This window comes from Alligator sinensis, unplaced genomic scaffold (genome assembly GCF_000455745.1).
Source record: "Alligator sinensis unplaced genomic scaffold, ASM45574v1 scaffold220_1, whole genome shotgun sequence".
Lineage (NCBI taxonomy): Eukaryota > Metazoa > Chordata > Crocodylia > Alligatoridae > Alligator > Alligator sinensis.
The window spans coordinates 515,303-531,409 of record NW_005842136.1 but is presented as its reverse complement, the minus strand read 5'-3'; the positions used below and the strand labels follow the sequence as shown (position 1 = coordinate 531,409).

Sequence of the window (16,107 nt, the reverse complement as noted above, 5' to 3'; positions counted from 1 at the left end):
CCATGCTGGTTTACAGCTGGGAGAAATGCATCCTTCTTACTGCTTTTGCACACAAATGAAAAGTCTGTGTATGAGCAAGCATTAGAGGGGAGTACCTAGTTCTCCTGTGTACTTAGAGAAGTTTTAGGCACATGAGTCCCATTTGAAGTAATGTGCTTTACTGTCAAGAATCTTGCATGTCATTTCCCTAACTCCCTTCATGTCCATCGTTTTTCTCTTTGTCCTACTTATTCTGTTCTTCAGTTATTTTTTTGCTGCTGGAGCCCGTTCATTTGTTTTCTATTCTCACATACTGTATCTTGGCCTTTATCCATTAATAGGGTCAAATTATGACCTTAGTGCTGTCCTCATGATGGAACCAAAGGGGTAGCTGTGAGTGCAAAAGCTGGAGGACAGTTAAGAGAAGTCAGGCAGCAACCAGAGTACCTCTCAATTTTGTTGAAAGAAGGTGACATCTTTAATAGTATTTCCCACCCCTGTTGTTGGCTGTTTAAGTCTATCAAATCACTAATTCAGACAATGTGGATTTAATGTGTAGAAACTGCAGCCAGCACAGTGGCAAAAAATAGGAAATATAGTAAGTATTTAACTTTCCTGAGGTAGGAACTACCATGACACGAGTGGGCAAAATACAGCCTGTGCGCCAAATCTGCCCTACCAATTGATTCTATCCCACAGGCAGGCAGTGCAGATAGCAGTTCCAGCAGTTCTGCTGGTGCTGCAGGGGACACTGAGTGGAAGTAGCCCCACTCACCTGCTGGCCCGGCACTGCACAGCAGGCCCTTGGCAAGCCATGCTTGGGCCCTAGTGGGTTCAGCTCTGGCCTCTACTGGCACCACAGGGGCCGCTGAGCAGAAGGAGCCCTGTTTGCCAGACTCTGTGCGGCAGGCCCTGGGTGAACTGCACTCAAGCCCTGGTGCCCCTGCTTGGCCTGGGCTGGCAGTGCCCCCAACTGCCTGTGGTTTGGAGCTGGCAGGAGCCGCCCAGGGTGCTAGAATCATGCAGTGGGCACACCGCACCTGTGCCTCGAGGCAGCAGAGCTTCCCTGGCACCTCCTGGCCCTACCTCCTACCTTACCCCATGCAGTACTGTGAGCCAGCCCAGCCAGTTCAGTTTTTGTCCCATCTTCCCAGGTGAGGCTGACCCCAGCACTCCTTTTGGGGGAAGAGGGACTGATGGTGGGTGCAGTCCTGAGAGGCAGCTGGGACAGGCTGGAGGAGGCTGCTGGACTTCTCCAGCCTTTGTGGGGGCGGGTGCAAGTGTGGACAGAAAGTGGTGGGAGGCAGGTGGGTTAGGGATGCAGGCAGTTCCTGAGAGGGTGTGTTGTGGTGCAGGCTGAGGCAGGAGCTCCCTGGTGATTTTGAGGGTGGCTAGGCAGTGGCAGGGCTCTGCTGAGGGTGGGGGCATCCTCCTTTAGCTGAGTGTCCTGCTGCCTGGTTTTAGTTCCCTTGGGGGAGAGACTTATTTTGAGCTGTTATGCAATCACCTTTATACACACTTAAAAACAAACATAACTCAGGAGAAAAATATTTTTAAAATAAAATTAAAATGTGTTGTTGTAATTTTTTTTATTTTTAGCATATGATTTGATTTTTATCTATAATTTGTTCAAATCATATTTTCACCATAAATTTTGTGTGGCCCTCAACAGCTCACCAAAACTCATTAAGTGGCCCTCCAGCTGAAATAATTGCCATCCCCTACCCTTGAGCCTCTCTCTAGATATTTTAAACGAAAGAGATACCAGGTAAGAAACAGAGCTGTCTTCCCAGGAAAAACGTGCTTCTTATGCAGAATAACCAATCATGAGAGCACAGGGAGGGAGGAAAAGGCAGACAAAATGCATATCAGAAAAGTTTAGGTTAACTGTTTTACTGCTTGCACAATTGTGTTAAGTGAGAAAACTAATGATACAGATGTTTAAGGTTGTAGACACAGGAAAATAAGCATCAGAGGATGAGTGTTTGGGGGATGAAAGATACCAGGGAGATAATGCTATAAGAAATACTCTAGACTATGGCTGAAATAAGATTCTTATGATAAGAAAGGACTATATATCAAATGGCTGCGGATAAAACTAGAGGTGCTCCAATATATTGGTGCTATATGGGATTGGCACTGATAAAAGGAAAACTAACATTATCGGCTATCAGCTTTTTTTGACTGGTTTAGCCGATTAATGTCCCAATAATTCATAGATTGTAAGGCTGGAAGGGACCTTGGAAGATCATTGGGTCTAGCCTGCTGCACCAAGCAGGAAAGGTAACTGGGGGTCAGGTAACCCCAGCAAGGTGACTGTCTAGTCTCCTCGTGAAGATTTCCAGGATAGGTGATTGCACCACCTCTGGAGGGAGTTTATTCCACAGTCTGGACACCCTGACTGTGACATTTTTCCTAATGTTGAGCCTGAATCGGTCTTCCAGGAGTTTATGGCCGTTACTCCTAGTTTTCCCCTCGGATGCCCTGGTGAACAGTTGCTCACCAAGCCCTTGCTTGATGTACTCCCCTGGTGTAGCGGTAAGTTATCAAGTCCCTTCTCAGCCTTCTTTTCTTCAGGCTGAAGAGACCCAGATCGCTCAGCCTTTCCTCATATGGCTTGCCATGTAAGACTGATCATAATGTACCAATAAATATGCCTTCTGACTGGGGCCCCCGGATGCTGCATGCATGTATGCATGCAGCCACAGGATGCACGTGGCCAGGAGCACAGCCAGGCAGTGTGGAGAGCAGCACCCTGCAGATACATCTGAGGTGAAAAAGGGGCATGGGGAGGGTAAATCAAGGCCCCAACAGTGAGGAAAGGAGTGGGGCAGGACAGGGGCTGGAGCTGGGTGGGGGGTGCTGCCCAGCTAGGGTGGTGAATGGGACACTAAGTGGGGAGTGGGATGGACACGCAAGTGGCTGGTCCAGGGGGTACAGGAGGGGTGGGGAAGGGGGCAGCTCCCCGCCACTGTGCACAATCCCTAGGAGAATCATTTGAGGCATATGCCACCTTGGATTTGTGCACAGGGCAGATGCAGGCTGCCTGCTGTGGGCTCGGGCTTTGCACCCTGCTTCGTTTGCCCTGGAGCCGCATGCCAGCCACTCACTCCCTGCCTGCCCAGCAGCAGGGGGAGAGGGTGGGGAAGTTGTGCCTCCCACTGCTGAGCAGGCAGAGGACGTAGCATGGCTAGCGTGCGGCTTCTAAGGCAAAGGCAGCAGGGCAGAAAGCCCCAAGCCTGCCTCTGCCCTCACCCTGCTTGGCTCCACTCCTAAAAAAGTCCCCACGCTTATAAATGGTGGCGGCAGTGTTTGAACTAAAGCTCATTTAGTTTTAGTTCAAACACCCCTGCCCCCATTTTTAAGCACCTGGACCTGGACGAGCTGTCCATGGTTCTGTCCCACTCCCTGTCCTGGCCCTGAGGTCCCATTCACTGCCCTAGCTGGGCAGCACCGCCAGCCCCTGCCCACTCCCTCCCTCACCTTGGGGACCTCGATCTGCCCCTCCCCCGCCGCCCCCATGCCCTTCCCACCTCCATGCCCCTTCCCCTGCAGGGCTTACCTGCAGGGCACTGATCTCCACGCTGCCTGGCTGTGCTCCTGTAAATTGTTTATCAGTTCAGTATTATGGGCATTAATGCTATTGTTGCTGTTCACCATACTTCTTCCTATCTGGCCTACAAGGAGCCCCGTGGTGCTGTGGAGCCAAAAGATTTTGACAGTCCTGGCTTAAGTTCTTCTATTATGGTTCTTTTTCTTGCCTTTTACCAGTGAAGGAAGATGTAGAAGGAAACCACCAGTGGGTTGGTTAGAGTACTGTACTTTCTCACATACAGCAAGCCCTAGAATAAGATATGCACCTTGTTTTTTGAAAGGCAGAATGGAGAGAGAAATTTTTTTGGTTGATAACTTTTATTGGACCAACTGCATGGTTGGGATGAAGTCACAAAAGCTTTTTAAATGCAAGGCATTCTTGAGATCTGATGTAGAATGGCTTGTATTTTATGTACTTTGCATTTGCATTTCTCTGGTCTTTTTCTTTAATTTATTCTTTGTTCACCTTTTTCTGCTGTAAATGGCCTAAGACATTATTAAATCCATTGTTTTTAAGGGATGTCTTTGACATGCAAAGTCATTCTGTTGTATCTAAAGTATTTTTTAATTGGATTGCCTTTTGAGATTACACTGTTTAATATTGCAGTGAAAGACATATTTAGAAATCAGGGAATTTGGAAGAAGGCAATCATTCAGGCTTATAATAATTTCACTACTTCAAAAATCTTTTTCTCTGAAAATTTCATAGCTGTCATGCTTTTCTGTTTTTTCAGACAAGATATAGTTACAGAAAGCTTGATTATTATTTTTATTTTTTGGAAGGGTGTTTCAATATACATTTTCTTCAAGGAACCAAAATACTAGCAGATGTTTCTTCTTATTGTGTCCTTGTCATAAACTAGGTGACTTTCCAGAAATGTGCACAAATGATAGCTCTTTCTGTTGCTGCAGCAAGGTCCTCCTTAAGGCAGGTCTCATCAAGGAGTCGGTAAATGAGTAGGTGCTTCATGGTCTGGACTTCACCTCACTCGCTTATATTCGTGTCATTAGCCCCATTTGATCATGTTTGTTTTTGACCTTGCAGTTTGCGTACACAGGGGTTTTGGGCATCACCATGTTGAGCAGTCTGTATCGGCCCCTCTGGAAAGGTCCTTCTGAGGTTCCAGATCCATTTCAGGTCACCTTATTGCATGTAATCTTTCCTTCCATAACCTCAGTCGTGCCCTATCAATTTCTGTGTCCAGGGGCATAATACTGGTCACAAAACTCCTTCATGTTTTAAAGTGTTTGGTTACTTCTCTGTGACCATCAAGTGGATGCCTGGGGTCTTCCATCTGCTATGATCTTTCTTTATGGCTTCCTCCCTTTTCTTCTGATATCAGGTGGTGCAATGCCAGCCAGTAAATACAGGTTTGGTGTGGGCTTTAGGCAACCTTTTATTTCACAGCAGCTGTTGTTTAAAGCTGGGTCTAGTTTCATGACATGAACTGATTGTTCCCTTACTGGACATGCATACTCTGCAGTGGAATAACACAAGGCAGTAGCAGTGCTTCATAATGTAGCTTGGTTCACTGCCCACTTTGAAGTGACCAACTTCCAAAGTATGTTGTGAGCATTGACTTTCCCTTTTGTCTTCTCTACTTGTGCTTTGAAGGTAAGTGTTCAATGCAATGTAATCCCCAAGTACACAGAGCTTGATTAGTCAGTGGGATTGCATTCCAAGTGATGTTTAATTTCTGCTTGGCTTCTCTATGGCATAGGTGAAAAGCTGTAACCTGCATCTTGGTTGGGTTGTTGCAAAGCTGGTTCTTATTGTAATAATCTAAGAGGCTGCTCAGTGCACATGTCAGTCCATTCTTGACAGTAGCGAGTCTTCTTGTGGTGTGATGCATAGATCAGCAGCATATATGAAGCTCCTCATATTGCTGTGTATGGGTTGGTCATTGGTATATATGTTAAGGAAGATCATTGCTGGTACTCTGCCTTGTGGTAGGTCATCTTGTTGTCATCTCCAGCAGCTCAGTTACTTGCACAGCTCCATGTAAAAACATCTATTCTCCAAAAGAGATTGGGTGAGCTACAATAGGTGGTAGTTAGGTGTCATATCGTAGACTTTAGCAAGCAGGTTTTAGTGGCTAACTGATAGTTGGCAGCATGTGGTTTTTTGAGATAGGGGGGAGTTATTAATTTTTGTTATTTTTCTTTTGTTTTTTGGGTGGTTTTGTTTTGTTTCAGTGGAAGAAAATCAGATTAGCAAGTGAATTTTAGTGAGGTGTGCATATTTCAGGATTTTCAAAGACTGCTGGTAAGTAACTGAAGTTTTATTTGCTGAAAGATTTTCCAATAGCAAATGAAAACCATGTTCCTAAAGAGGTCAAAATAATTATCTGTTCCTTGGTATAACTGATGTTGCACTTCAATACTGTCTACACTTCTTTAATATTTAAAAAAACTATTAGCATCTTTTTCCTTAAAATGTATGTGTACTTTCATCCTAATTTAAAAGAGATCCTACAGTCTAAATTCATATTCATGCTGTAATATTGTAATCTCATTTAGAATCATGTTCCCCGCAAAAAGATTGTTTTTGTGCAACACTCATATTCTTGTAGCATCTTGATTGCTTTAGTCTCAGTCTTGCCATCTTAATTGAACAATTTAAATAATGAAGCCAACTGGCATAAAATTAAAAGTTTATTTAGAATTAACCTTCAAACATGCATTACACAAAGCATTTATTTTTAAACAGAAAAGCAGTGAAGTGAATATTACATGTATTGTGCATTTTTGTGAAGTTTTGGGTTTATTATGATGTAGCACGTCTTGTATTGCTGACTTTTTCATGGTGTGTCGATAGAAATTAAATAATACCCCAGCCTTGCTGGCAATTTGTTGTTGCTGTGAAATCAAATTTATATTCACTTTACATGCTAATTTATGGTTTAGTCATCAAAGTGACCATTGAAGTATAAGGTTCATAAATAACTATTTGAATCAGCCTAGTGGGAAATGTGAAATAGTGACAGATTACTGTCATTTTACTCATGTCAGTCACAGTAGGATTTGCCTAAATGTTATAGAAGGAGTTTTATAAAGCTAAAAAGCTTGCAGGAACATTAATCTCTACCCCAGTCCTCCTCCACTTTCCTAGTTATTGGTTTTGCTTTGAAAACAGGATGGCTGAGGAAAAAGAACACTTGAGATTCTTTCCACAATACATAGAACTTTTCCTTTTATTTGGTATATTAGCAGCAGGAGTGATCCCATCTGTTTACTGATGGGACAGTGCATTAGATGCTGTGAACAAAGTGCTGTTGTCATAAAATATTAATTAAAAATTGTGAAAAGTAGTATTTGATGAAGCCATCATGCAATGTGAATTTGATATGGTCCATTCTAATGATACTACAAATGTTATCTAATATCTGCCATTTCCTTACTAGTCTTTGTCAATGCTAAAATGACTTCTCTGAGGAACTGTTGCTAGTCTTTGCATGTGAGGGAGATTGGAAAGACTGCCATGAAGAACAACTGCTTTTGCTTAAATTTAGGGTAGTGATTCAGGGTGCCACAGCACTGGTTGAGAATCACTGATCAGCACCCTGACATGCCATGTGATGTTAGCACCATTAGGTGTGCAAACATGATTTACAAGCAAAACCAAGAGATTGCAAATAGGAAACCAGAGTGTTAAAAACATTCTGACCTACTGTGGTAATTTTGAGCTCTTTGCAATAGAATAACTTCTCTATTATTTTTTCTGTAGTCAAAAAACAAGTGAAAATTAGAGCTGGCATTTTCTGAGGGGTGCTTTTAAGCCCGATATATGGGGTTCCTTAAATCTGCAAAGGTTGAGAACCACTGATTTTAGGGTTTATTAGAAGCCACTTCAAAGACTTGTAATGAATGTGTGTTCAAGTCCTAATTCATTTGCTTTTGTGGTGTTCTACCACTATATTTTTGAAGCCTCAGAGCCTTTGAATGTCACTGTACCAACAAGAAAAGCTGTATTCAATCAAGAGTGTTTTGTCTATATGCCTGTTTTAATCTTCAGGACCATTTTTTATTATTTGTCTTTTCATAAGATGGAAACTGGAAAGCATTAGTCTTCTAGCTGTCCATTTAAGAAGGGATTGCTCTGGATTTCCCAGCAGAACAGGAGGTTCCTGTGTCAGTTAAACTGCTGTTATTATCACTAAAGGAGTCTTCAGGGGAAAAAAAAGTTTTGATGTTTCATGGCCTTTGTTTGTCCTTTTAAGTAATCCAAACTGATAAGAATCCTACTTTATGCAGATCTGCTGCAGGGTGACAAAAGACATACACATTTTTTGACAGTGAGAATATGAGGGTTTCCCTGCTTAGTGTTAACTTGTGTTCCAGTTACAAATGACTCCCCCTTTAATATAATATAAATTGATCAACCTCAGTCTTGACTTTCCTTTCTTACATGTGTATAAAGGGACTTTAAGAAGAATAGGTTTGTGAAATGAGACAACTGCATTTAATGGACTAAATTTTATAATACTAAATATTAACCACTTGTAACATTTTTCATATTTACTGTATAATCCTTGTAATATTTCTGCAGTCTTATGTTGTTGAGACCAAAACTGTAAAGTGTAATAATATAGGAATGGCCAAAGTTAGTGTCAGGCACAGTATTAGAACTCAGGAGTTCCCATCTCATGGTCCTGTGTCTGACCCACACTTACCTTAACTGCAAAATACACTGTATTTACTTGAATACAAGACAAGGTTTCCTATTCCAATTGGCATGGGGGGAAAAGCCCCTCATTGTGTACAAGGAAACGTCACTAAATACATTGTCTTATCTTTAAACTGCTATCAAAAGCAGTCTGTGCTGAGCAATGGAAACTAACTATAAAGTTGATTAAATGCAACCAATGATGAGCATGACTATAAAACACATGGCCCACATTGGGCAACCATGCTGGTGGGAACCTACTGCAAGGATAGGTTAGTGCAACCTATCTGAATAAGACCATAAGGTGGTGTCCATTAAGTGTGTTCAGGGTCAACTGTTTTTCAAGTCATGGTGAGCCACTGCACTGCATGCATTTTTACTTCCTCTTTACTTCCACAGCTGAGCTGTGCCTTTCTTTCCCATTTCTAGTAATTCCTGTTTCTTCACCCGCCTTAAATGTCTGGCAAGCATCACCAAATAAGGCCCCAAACAGTTCACTCAGAATTCCTCTATTGCCCCCGCTCTCAGCCTGGTGCATATGATTAGTGTGGCCCCGCATCCATGAGGTGAAGCCAGACCAGGTTCCCCTGTGCCTCATCTGCACATAAATTTTGGGAGCATCCCAGGACTTGTGATAAGAACACCGAGTTCCAGTCATGAGTGGAGGCTAATTAGCACATGGATCCCTTCTGGGGAGTATCTGAAGTATACATACACATATTGAGCAGTGCTGAGCTCTGTGGTCACCATGGCTTGAAATGTTCACTCTGCTGGGGCCAGCCCAGTGAGCTATATGATAAATCACAAACCTTTGGCTTTGGACTAATATCGTACATAGTTTGTACCATATATAAGTAGGTACAAATGTGCTGCTTACAAATGTGTTTAGGGAGTACCTGTGCTAAAACATGCAGTGACTTACAAAAGAAAAGGTAATACGCATCAGTTCTGGGTGAACTTAAATGTATGGGTACTATGCAAATTCCTACTACCATGTTTAATTTCAAGGTCACTGTTTTCAAATTTGCTTCTCACTTCTATGTCCTCAAGGAGAGCAGGGTCTGAAAGTAAGGCGAGAGGGAAGGGGCTGCTGGGGAAAAAGTTGGGGCGAAGCAGAGAGGAAAAGGGCTGACCCCATAGATTTATTTTCTCTTCTGTAGCAGTGGGAGGGGGGACAAGTTCAAGGCAAACCTTCAATAATTAGACTCTCTACCTGGAAAATTAACATTTATAAGTTTTCTATATATAGAATCTAATTACTGGGCAGTCATCTTATAATCAGGGTCATCTATTTAAGTAAATACAGTAACTATTACATTTTTTTTTTTTTTAGTACTGCATTATATTGTTTTGAGCTGATGAGAGTATTTCATACTATAGTATCTGGACATGCTATAGAGGTAAGAAAAATTTAGAATCTGGTTTTTAGGTCATGTTTTATCAATGGGGCATAGCCAAATTGTTGTACCTTCTTGATGAATTCATTACCAGTATGTTACCTTAACAGAATTATAGATGCAAGCAACAATTGGATGGAACTGGGAAGGGTACTAGAAGTACTTTTTTATATGTGTACTTAATTTCTGGAATTCATTGCCACAGGAGGTGGTAGAGACAGATAGCACAGCCAGATTCAAAAAGAGACTGGATAAATTCATGGATGATAAACCTACAAATGGTTTTTGAACAGAATGGTTGGAGATGTTTCCTCTGACATCTCTAACTCAATAAGTGGTGCATGCCAGAGAGGGTATTAAATAGGGATTAGATCACTTCAGAAATGTCCAGTACAATGCTCTCCCTGTATAACATCTACTTCTGCCACTTTCAGAGACAGGATGCTGGGCGAGATGGACCATTGGTCCGACCTAATGTGGCACTTATGTTCTTACGAATGTAGTATGACCTGCATTATTGTTGTTAGGAACTAGTTATAATTTATATCCAACATAAAGTGAACCACGCGATATTTAGAATCTTTTCCTCCTTTCTCAAATAGTGTATCAACTGAGGACTGTGAATTTAACAGCAGTCTTCCAGTACTGTATGTTTTTATATTCAGAATTGTATTTTTAATATTCAGAGGTACTTGCACAACATTGCATTTCCCTGAATCCAAGAAAAAACCCCAATAATTAGATTCTATACATAGAAAACTATACATTTGTTAGAATTTTCCATATATAGAATCTGATTCTTAAAAGGTTGCCTGAAATCTTCTGCCCTCCCCCCGGGAGAAAACAGAAGCAGCAGTGGGACAAATGGTAGGGAAGAAGGCAGGCAGCCAGACCCCTGCTCATTTCCCCTTCCCTCTCTCTTCTCCCCTGCCACTTGCCTCCCCTGGTGTGAGCTGCCTGCTTCACCATGATGCCACTTACCTTATGTGGTAGCTCTGCCTCTTGCCCCAGCCTTAGGCTCAGGCCCGAGCCCAGGCCCCGGTCTCTCAAAGTTTGGGGGAGACAGTGAAAAGCAGCAGCTTGCTGCAGAAACCGAGGCCCTTGGGGCCCTGGTAGGCATGATCAGCAGCAGGAGGGCAAGTGAGGGCTGTCACAACCCCAGTTCTCCAGTCACTTGCTTGTTGCCACAGCGGCAGCCCCAGCTCCTGAGATGCCAGCCCTGCTGCTGTTAGCACCCCCACTATTATGTTCCTTGTGGCCCATGCCTCATGCCAGGCCTGGATCTATCGCCACCATGTGCTCTGTCCTGAAGCTGTCACCAGGGCACAAAACACATGTCAGCAACAATAGCTCCAGCTGTAGCATGGAGCATATAGCATGCAGTGAGAGTTTGTTACCACCTTTATTAAAACCACCCTGTGCCCTAGTCTGCAAGGATCCCTGTGGTCTGGATATAGCTCAGGGCAGGAGGTGAATTTGACTCCCCTGCCTCTAGTGTAATCTCTCTAGAGCAGAGATTTTGACTACTTTTGTAGTTTAACACAAATGCTAGTAGTTACTTGTATTTAATAATGCTAAAGTTGACCAATCTGTGCAGTCAGTTAGCCTTAGGTTGATGGGGCTTTATTTTGGCAGTGTTTTCCCATAAAGATCTATGAGACAATCTAAACCTGATTATCATTCTTATTGTGTTGCATTATTATACTTTATATAGTAATTCAAATGCTGTTTAAATCGTCATTAATTAAAAGAGTGATTGTTCTTAAAGCTTAAATGGATGAGATATATGCTCCATTTCAAGAGGTGAGGAGTAAAAAGAGATTGATTGTGTTTTATTTGTTGTAATGTGATGAAAGCTGAAGTTTGGGGAAGGAAGTTACCAGTTTTCCGTATGTATAAGTTTGATTTGAAAGACTAAAAAAGAAAGACTATTTTCTGTGTTACAGAGTACAGGAAAAGGTTCAATTAGTACTTACGCAGTCTCCTTGGTGTTACTGCATTGCTGCTGTCTTCAGCTCTGCGTTTGGAGGGGCATGCTCTTTCTTTGGTCATTAAAAGCAATAGCTGCAGTGCCCTTTATCTTGGTGACAGGCATTGTGCCAGTACTTTTCTTCCAAAAGCAAGTAAAAAACCCTGAGAATAAAGAAGTTCAAATTAATCTGGTTACATTTAAATTCTGTGTCGCTTGTCTCCTTTTCAGGTTATCTTTCAGTATAGTAGATGTGTATTTAGATGTACACAGTATATGTACATCATTTATTTGGTGAGTTCGCTTGAGAAATGCACATGATCATTATGCGAAAGGCAAGAATTTCTTAGAGTGACATTTTTTATCAGACCAGCTATGTAGTTGGGATAAAGTTAGACACTACTGATGATTATTACATAATTTTATGTTTGCCATGTAACCTGGCCAACTGATATAATATACATACCTGTATACATCTGTTCACAGTTTTGCACAGGCACGTGTCAAAGGTGTACACTGGTAGAAACAAGGCCCCTTCTTTGTGTGTTAGGATTATCCTTAGCATAATAGATGCTACATCCATAGTAGGAGCTTCTAAATTCTATCCTGCAAAATGAGATGAATTTAATATACACACTTTTTATTTTCAAAGCACAGATTGGATCAGCTTGTTCTGACTATTTTAACTGTTTTGCCAGGTTTAATGAACACTATGAGACCTAACCAGTTAGCCTCTTCTGTTGATACTACAGGACCTTGTTTGTACTTATGTTACTGTTAATGTTGACCTAGGGCTTAGCTTGTCCGTTTAAACAATCTTAATTTTAATTGAAAGTACCTTTTGTGTCCTAGCGGTCTAATTTCAGGGTGTATTTGTCAGTAGTGAATACTTATTGATGGTCATTACTTTCTAACTGCTCGTGCCAGTATACCTCTGGGAGGTTAATCAATCTTGTGCTTTTTAATTGACACCAATAATGTGTTTTCATTTATCAATATTTCTTAATTGTCAGTTTCTAACATGGAACTTCAATAATAAATCATGCCAGTAGTGAACTTCGGACATTAGAATTTTAAGAGCCTCAGTGCAATTTGACATACTGCGGATTGCTTTTGAATGATTTGAATGTGTGCTTGTTGGGCTGGGAGTCAGGGGAGTACAAAAACTGGAATGCAAAGTCATGTACTGTTGGATCACGCCAAATCACCAATCCATTGAATTGACAATGATGGTTTTTGCTAGATAAGTATCAAACTGTTATGAAGAAGGAAGCTAGGTTTTTTAGGTTTGGTCTAACTACAACTACTTAATAAAAGGTGTATTATGATAGCACTTAAAAGCCTTATTGCAGCGGTTCCCAATCTGTGATACAGGTACCACCAGTGGTACGCAGACAACCTGTCATTGGTACGCATTAGCAGATTTATTATAATTACTTTATATGACAAAAATGTGCTGGTGGTACTTAAGGTTGTATTGTTTTAAATTGGTGGTACACAATCTGTCAGAGTTTGGGAACTGCTGTCCTATTGTATTACATATTGTATATGTGCATATTCGGGGACAGTTGTTGCCTTGAAAAGTTTACACACTAAATAGACAAGACAAAGTTTGGGTGAAAGGCATTAGTAGTATTCTTATTTTTAAATAGGAACTTGGCCCAGAAAGATTCAGACCTTGATTCAATCAAGTTTTAAGATTTAACCTCCATCTTTTTCCTTTCCTGCATCCTAGTTATTTTGATACAGCATGAAAATCAGCCCATGCAAATGAGAAAGTGCTGAGGAAACTGTTTGCTTCAATCCTAGTGTGTTTTATGGACTGTTTTGAGGGCAACTTGAGAACTATAAACCTGTCTAATTATAATAGTAAAAAAGAGGTGAAGGGTGTAGCTATTATCTTGTGAAGCATTGCTAGTGTAACTCAGTACTGTGGTAAAGGGAGAAAAGAAGCACTAGTGAAGTCGCTGTTTATTTTTGATTCAGTGTTTAATTTATTTATTTAGATCTCACAGTTTTGAACTGCAGAACTTTTAATGTAAACATAGCAAAAGTATTTGAGATCCAAGATCATCAACAGTATGTTGGTATTAGATTTAAGACTACAAACTTTTGAAGAATAATTATTTTATAGCATACCAGCTGTGTCCTGAGTTCGCCGTGTCTCAGAAGGAAATATCTTCTAGTGTGTCTTTTCTTTTATTAATTATTTACATAGCACTGTATAATTAAGTGTTGTTATACCTGGAATGGAAGTAAAACATTTAAAGATCAGACAGACTAAAGACTAGAAAAAACACATGCATATGTGTAGCAGGTTTGGGGTATTGCTAGCTCCATCAGTCTTTTTGCCTTCACTCAATTCTTTTATTTCCTGGGCACACTTGCCTCTCAGGAACACCAGAACATAAATCAGTCCTCAGTCACACGACTCAACATAATCCATACAGGGTACACTTACAGTCCCAAGTCTTCTCTAGCCCTGAGAAGGTGCCTCCAGCTCACTGCTGTTTCCTCTGCAGTGCAGTCTTCCTTTTCCAGCTGGCTCTGACTCCAGTCCTGTGGTGGTGCAGCTGCCTTCAACCTCCCAGCTTTGGTTCTCTTCCCAAACCCCAAGAAATAGCCTGGCTTGGTTCTGCCACGGCCAGCTTGACTTCTCTCTCCTTTCTGTCCCTCCCTGGGAGTCTCTGTCCTAGCTTCCTCTCTAGGAGCCTGTTAGCTTCCTGTGGGGCAGCTAATTATTCTCTGCAGCTGGCCCAGACCTCCTTGGCAGCCTACAGTCAGTGCCTACCTACAGGAATCTGCCAGCCTACAGAGAGTTACAACCTGAGGTGTAGTCTGCTGCAATCCTCTGCCAGCTGAGCTACTACATATTCTCCTCTTCCCTCTCCCCTCCCCAAGAGGGGGGAATCCTCTAATTCTGTATCCTTCCCATGTCTCTGGGGAAGGATAGGCCTCATCTTATCTTTCTCTCAGGCGCTACATAGGACCTTTCTGTCCCAACCATACCCTAGTCACCTTAAGGGATTATTATGCCTTGTGGATGTTTACCTTTCATGCTTTCACTAGGCTCCCAGGCCCTAGTATTGCCTCCTTTGGCATCAGCCTGAGCTTCGACAGCTGCTGAGGTATAGCTGTCCCTGTGGTTCTCTTAGCTGAGGACAAAGCTGCACTCAACCTGAATCTGACTCTGGGCCCCATGGCTGTGGTTTTGTCCTCTTTGGCTTCAGCCCAAGTTACGGTGGCTGCTCAGCTACTGCTATCCCTATGCTTCTCCTAGCTCGAGGCAGAAGCTTCCCTTTCTCATTGTAATTCTGGGCCCCCTGGCCCTGATTCTGCCCTTTCAGGGCTTGGGCCTGAGCTTGGATGACTTCTGGGCCCCGTTTCCCCTGTGTGTCCCTTTGTCCAGGGCAAAAGCTTCCCTTTTTTTGCTTTCTAGGGCTACCTCCCATCAGTACCCACAATAACCACAAGCCTTTCAGCACGCTCATAGGCTAGTCCTTGTTCTTAAATCCTTCCCCCATGTAAGGTAGGGCCCAGTGGCCAACTGGGCTGGTATTCTACCCTAAAGTTCCACCAACCCCAGGGCAGCTGTGTTATTGTCTGATACTCTCTGTACTGAGTAGCCCCTTGGTCTAATTTGACCCGTGAGGGTTGGCCACATCCTATTTCTCCATCAACATTGCCACCGCAAGTGTGGCATCTCTGGGGTGAACAAATGTTCCCATACCACAGCTTCTCCTGGCCCCATTTTGCCAGACAACCGTGAACCTCACCACTCCTGTCATCTGGAATATTTGTTGGAGCTTCCTCCAGCTGACTTAGAAGTTTAGGCTTCTTATAAATATGGTGTCTCCCCAGTTGCCTGCTTTCCAGCCTGGTTTCCTCTTGGGCTGGACACCCAGACCTTTCCTCACAGCTGCTGCAGGTGTTTCCGCCATCTTCTTCACTGATTCACGGTTGCTGGAGGGACTGTCATCCACTTTCTCCGATACTTGCTCCTGCTCAGATCTGCCAGCTCCCACAGCAACTATCAGGCCTTCATCTTTGCTCCTTGGCTTCCCCATCTCTGGGATTCTTCCTCTCTTCCCCCAGATCTCTTCCCCATGTCCATACTTCACACCTCCCTTCTAGGATCTGCACAGCCTCCCCCCTTAGGTGTGTTTCTTCTTTGGACTTCCTGTCTGCAGATTCTCTCCCAGATTGTGACTCTCTGTACCAGTTTCTGCCTCTCCTCCTGAGGGCCCTCATACTGGGTAGCAAGCCTGACCTGCTCCTGTCTCAGCTTCTCGAGCTCCTGCATGTGCTTGCCTCCAGTTCCCCCAGCTTGAGGTCTAGGTATTCTAATAAAAATGGTTTCAGTATGTTTTTGCTCTCAGCTCTACTCTGATTTTTCCATCAACACTTTCTTTGAGAGATGCATGTTCTCCTTACTAGCTTTGGAGAGCTGGATCTTGGTTTCCTGCTTCAGTTCCCTTCGCAGGCATTGGGGTTCCAGATGT

The 16,107-nt window shown here is 42.7% G+C and overlaps 1 protein-coding gene across 3 annotated transcripts in view; it reads left to right on the top strand.

The window, feature by feature from the left end:
* The window catches only part of LYRM4 (LYR motif containing 4), a 132,671-nt gene that overhangs the window by 34,700 nt on the left and 81,864 nt on the right, over positions 1–16,107 (top strand). The window contains exon 3 of one of the 3 annotated variants that reach the window (XM_006025209.2): positions 9,573–9,639. The exons of the other annotated variants lie outside the window; for them this stretch is intronic. Within the exon in view, the coding sequence (XP_006025271.1) occupies positions 9,573–9,593 (21 nt within the window). The 3' untranslated portion in view covers positions 9,594–9,639. The remainder of the gene's footprint in view (positions 1–9,572; positions 9,640–16,107) is intronic. 3 annotated transcript variants of the gene reach the window in all.